General features: G+C 68.8%; 1 protein-coding gene across 1 annotated transcript; it reads left to right on the forward strand.

Moving 5' to 3' along the window:
- Positions 1–1330: 1330 nt before the first annotated feature.
- ZNF703 (zinc finger protein 703) lies at positions 1331–3986 on the forward strand. Its single transcript, XM_086767867.1, has 2 exons — positions 1331–1559; positions 1800–3986. The coding sequence occupies exons 1-2, from the start codon at positions 1347–1349 to the stop codon at positions 3180–3182; spliced, it is 1596 nt and encodes a 531-aa protein (XP_086623993.1). The 5' UTR covers positions 1331–1346; the 3' UTR covers positions 3183–3986.
- The last annotated feature ends 744 nt before the right edge of the window (positions 3987–4730 follow it).

Below are 4730 nucleotides of genomic sequence, written 5' to 3' on the forward strand. Positions count from 1 at the left end.
TTGGTGGAACACAGAGCGTCTGTCGGGAGTTAACGTGATGAATCAGAGGTGTCTGGCTCCCTCCCTCTTTCCCCTCACCCTCTCTGGGGAGGCAGGAGGGACCAAACCCCAGGGCAGGGAGGGCGGAGGTGGGACGGTGCTGCAACGCAGGCCAGAGCACCCAGCCCCGGGGACGCTGCTGCCTCCCTGCCAGCCCCGGCTCCGCCGCAAGCTGTGGCCATGCAACCTGCTCTCGGCACACAACACGCCTGCGGCCGGGGGCGCGTGGGGGAAACACCAAAATGTCACACACCCCGAGCCACAACCCGGCCGGTGGCAGGCCGCGCCAGCCGCAGGGACGGGTCAGCGGGCTCTCGACAGGGCCTTTGCTCCGGATAAGCCTTGATTTTAGCAGCAGAGCGATGACAGCTCACCAAAGGCCCCTTCCTCCATTTTTCGGTACCCGACCCGGCAGATGGGTCCAGCGTGTGCGGCGCGACACGTATTGCATGTCATGCTCTGCTAGCTAGCCTATGCCATGCCATGCCAAGCTGTGCCAGCCATGCCATGCCATCCAAGCTGTGCCATGCCATGCTGTGCCAGCTGTGCCATGCCACGCCACACCAGCCATGCCATTTCAAGCTGTGCCATGCCGTGCCATGCCAGCTGAGCCGTGCCATGCCATTTCATCCAAGCTGTGCCATGCCATGCTAAGCTTTGCCAGCAGCACCGTGCCATGCCATGCCAGCTGAGCTGTACCATGTAATGCCAAGTTGTGCCAGCAGTGCCGTGCCATGCTGTCTGAGCTGTGCCAAGCCATGCCAGGCTATGCCAGCCATGCTATCCGAGCTGTGCCATGCCATGCCAGTTGAGCTGTGCCATGCCGTGCCAGTTGAGCTGTGCCATGCCGTGCCATGCCACCTGGGCCATGCCATGCCGTGCCAAGCTGTGCCAGCCATGCCATGCCATGCCATCCGAGCTGTGCCATGTCGTACCATCCCAGCCCTGCCGTGCCAGCTGAGCCGCGCCGTGCGGTGCCGCGCTAGCCGCCCCGCCCCTCCCCGCCCCGCCCGGTGCCGCTCTCCCCCACGCGGCGGCGGGGGGCGGTGGCGGCGGCTCGCCCCCCCCACCGGCGGCTCTCCCCGCCCCGGGGGCCCGGCCGGGCGCGGATTGGTGCGCGGCGCCGGCCCCCTCGGCGCGCGGCCGCCATCGGGGCTATTTGACGTGTCGGTGGGGCCGGGGAAGGGTTTCGTCTCGCCGGGGCCGCCGCCGCCGCCGCTCCGCCGCCCGCCCGGCCCGGCCCGGCCCGGCCCCGCGGAGCCCCGGCCCCCCGCCCCCCCCCCCCCCTTTCCCCATCCCGGCCCCAAATGAGCGGTGCCCCCGGCGGGCCCCGGCCGAGGACCCCGCCGAGCCGCGGAGCCGCGGGCGCCCCGTCGCCCCGGCCGCCCCCCGCCGACCCGCTGCGCCAGGCCAGCCGGCTGCCCATCCGCGTCCTGAAGATGCTCAGCGCCCACGGCGGCCACCTCCTGCACCCCGAGTACCTCCAGCCGCTCTCCTCCACGCCCGTCAGCCCCATCGAGGTCAGTACCCGGTTCCCCCCCCCCCCCCCCCCCCAACCACCCCACGGCCCTGCGCTCCCGGTTCCCCCCACCGCACCTCGCTCCTTCTCCGCGGCTGGTCGCGCCCCCCCCCCCCCCGCCGTCCCCGCGTCCTGGCTGGGCGCCGAACCCGGGGTTTTGGGGTTGGAAGTGGGGGGGGGGGGGCGGACCGGGGGCGCCGTCGGGGTTCCCCCCCCATGACCGGCTCCGCTCCGCCCGCAGCTGGACGCCAAGAAGAGCCCGCTGGCGCTGCTGGCCCAGACCTGCTCGCAGATCGGCAAGCCCGACCCGCCGCCCTCCTCCAAGCTGAACGCCGTGGCCTCCGCCGGCCTGCCCACCGCCGAGAAGGAGCCCGCCGCCCGCCCCGCCGCCCTCAAGCCGCCGGGCAGCGGGGACGCGCCCCCCGAGGACAAGTCCAGCTTCAAACCCTACTCGAAGGGCGGCGGGGAGCCGCGCAAGGAGAGCGGAGCGGACAAGGCCGGCTTTCGGGTGCCCAGCGCCGCTTGCCCGCCGTTCCCCCCGCACGCGGCCGCCGCCGCCGCCTCGCCCGGTGGCTCCCGCGGGGCCTCGCCGCAGCACGCAGACCCCAAAGGCGTCGAGGAGAAGAAGGAGGCCGAGGCGGGCAAGCCCAGCCCCGAGGGGACGGGCGGGGGGCTGGGGCGCGGGGCGGCGGAGGTGCACGGCGAGCCCCCCTCGGGTCGCAAATCGGAGCCCCCCGCCTTGCCGCCCGCCGGCCATGTGGCCCCCGTCTCGCCCTACAAGCCGGGCCACTCCGTCTTCCCCCTGCCGCCTTCCAGCATCGGCTACCACGGCTCCATCGTCGGCGCCTACGCCGGCTACCCGTCCCAGTTCGTGCCCGGGCTGGACCCCACCAAGCCGGGCCTGGTGGGCAGCCAGCTGCCGGGGGCGCTGGGGCTGCCGGGCAAGCCGCCCAGCTCCAGCCCGCTCACCGGGGCCTCGCCGCCCTCCTTCATGCAGGGATTATGCCGGGACCCGTACTGCCTGAGCTACCACAGCGCCTCGCACCTGGGCTCCGGCAACTGCTCCAGCTGCGTGCACGACGCCGGCAGCCTGAAGAGCGGATACCCCTTGGTGTACCCCACGCACCCCCTGCACTCGGTGCACACCACGCTCTCCTCCGGCGGCACCCCCAGCCTGCCCGGCCACCCCCTCTACACCTATGGCTTCATGCTGCAGAACGACCCCCTGCCCCACATATGCAACTGGGTGTCTGCCAGCGGACCCTGCGACAAGAGGTTTGCCACCTCGGAGGAGCTGCTCACCCACCTACGGACCCACACGGCCCTGCCAGGGGCGGAAAAACTCTTGGCGGGATACCCTACCTCCGGGCTGGGCTCCGCGGCCTCCTGCCACCTCCACCTCCCGCCCGCCGCCCCCGGGAGCCCCAACACGTTACCGGCCTCCCTCTCCTTGAGGAGCCCACACACTTTGGGACTAAACAGGTACCACCCCTACGGCAAGAGCCATTTGCCCACGGCCGGCGCCCTGCCCGTGCCCTCCTTGCCGGCCGCCGGACCTTACTACTCTCCGTACGCGCTCTACGGCCAAAGACTCACTTCAGCTTCCGCGCTGGGATATCAGTAACTACGGCAGCCCCCTCCCCTGCTCCAGCCTCCTCCTCGCCCCGGCCCCTCGCTCCCTCCCAGGACTGTGTATTTATTTACTGTATGTTAGCTTAAAGCTGGGAATATAAGTGCATTAATACACCAATGAACCAATGGTATGCAAAAAGTCTGTGTCCAAAAAAAAAAAAAAGAAAAAAAAGAAAAAAAAAAAAGAAAAAAATTCTTTACTTTGCAGGTGTGGGGCTTTTGTTTTTCCCTTCTGTTTCTTTTTATTTTTTTTTCCCTCCTCCTTCTTAATTTCCCCCACTGAGAAATTCTTGCATGACTCTTGACACACAAGCGGGGAAAAAAGAAACAAAAAAAGGCATTTTCTTCCTCCTCCCCCTCCGCACTTATCGTTCTGGGATTCTGTTCCTCTTCATTTGTAAAGTTAACAGATGTAATTTTTTTTTTAATTTTTCGTTTTCTTTTTTCTTTTTTTTTTTTTGTTTGGTTTTTTTTTTTTTGCAATGTGTTCGGGGGCGGCTGCGGCGGCCGGACGGGTGCGAGCCCGGCCCCACCGCCCCACGCCGAGGGCTGTGCCTCCCCGAGCCCCGCTCCCACCTGCGGCCGGGCCCCGCCGTGGGAAGCAGGACCGGGTGTGTGCCCCCCACCACCCCCCTCACCCCGGGGGGGGGGGGTCCCGACGAGCGGCGGCTCCAGCGGGGGCAGGACCGGGGGGCGCCGGGCCCCTCGGCCGGAGCAGCGGGAGGGCGGCGAGCGTGGCGGGTGGATGAGCTCCGGCTTGGTAAGTCTGATTTTGTTAATAAACGGCTTTTGGTTATCCTCGCCCTCTGGTCTCGTCTCTGTCCCGCCCCGCGCTGACCGGACGCTGCGGGGCCGCTGCGGGGCCGGGGCCGCGGGCTCCTAGCGCCACCTAGCGGCGGCGGGCGGCGGTGACCCCCCCCAACTCCGTCGGGTTCGGCGGGACCGGTACCGAGCGCACCCCGGGCATCGCTGCCCGCACCAGGCTCGCGTCGCGCCCCCCCCCCCCCCTCCACTCTCGGTTCCTTGTCCTCGCGTGTCCGTGTGTCCCGGGTGGGGGGGTTACGGGGAGCGCCGGGTTTGCTCGTGCGTGGCGGCGGAGGGAAGGTTCGAGAAGGCGTTTGGGGTGGAACCGGTGCAAAGAGCCCCGGGGTGTGCGTGTGTCCCCCTGCCCGACCCCGTGGGGAGCGGCTGCCGATGGCCCCGCGGGAATTAAGTTTGAGGGGCGGCGTCGCAATATGAGGGGGGGGTCCCGCTGCGGTGCGGGCAGCCGGGGGCTGGCCTGGGGGTCCGCTGGCCCCCTGCGCGTGCGGTGTCGTGGCTGTCGGCGCGAGGAGCAGCAGGGGCTGATAACCGGCACCGCTGCCGCCCGGGGCCTGCCAGCCGTGCCCCCGCGTCCCTCGCGCCCCCACGGGCTCCCCTCGGCCCGCCGCCCTCGGCTGCTCGCTGCTGTTCAGTGCCTTGCTCCTCTTGCATTTCGGGTGACTCATGCAATTAATCCCAGCTAATTGCCTTCTCCGTGTTGCTTTATGCCCTGCGTTTG

This window comes from Chlamydotis macqueenii, chromosome 27 (genome assembly GCF_036417535.1).
Source record: "Chlamydotis macqueenii isolate bChlMac1 chromosome 27, bChlMac1.mat, whole genome shotgun sequence".
Classification (NCBI taxonomy): Eukaryota; Metazoa; Chordata; class Aves; order Otidiformes; family Otididae; genus Chlamydotis; species Chlamydotis macqueenii.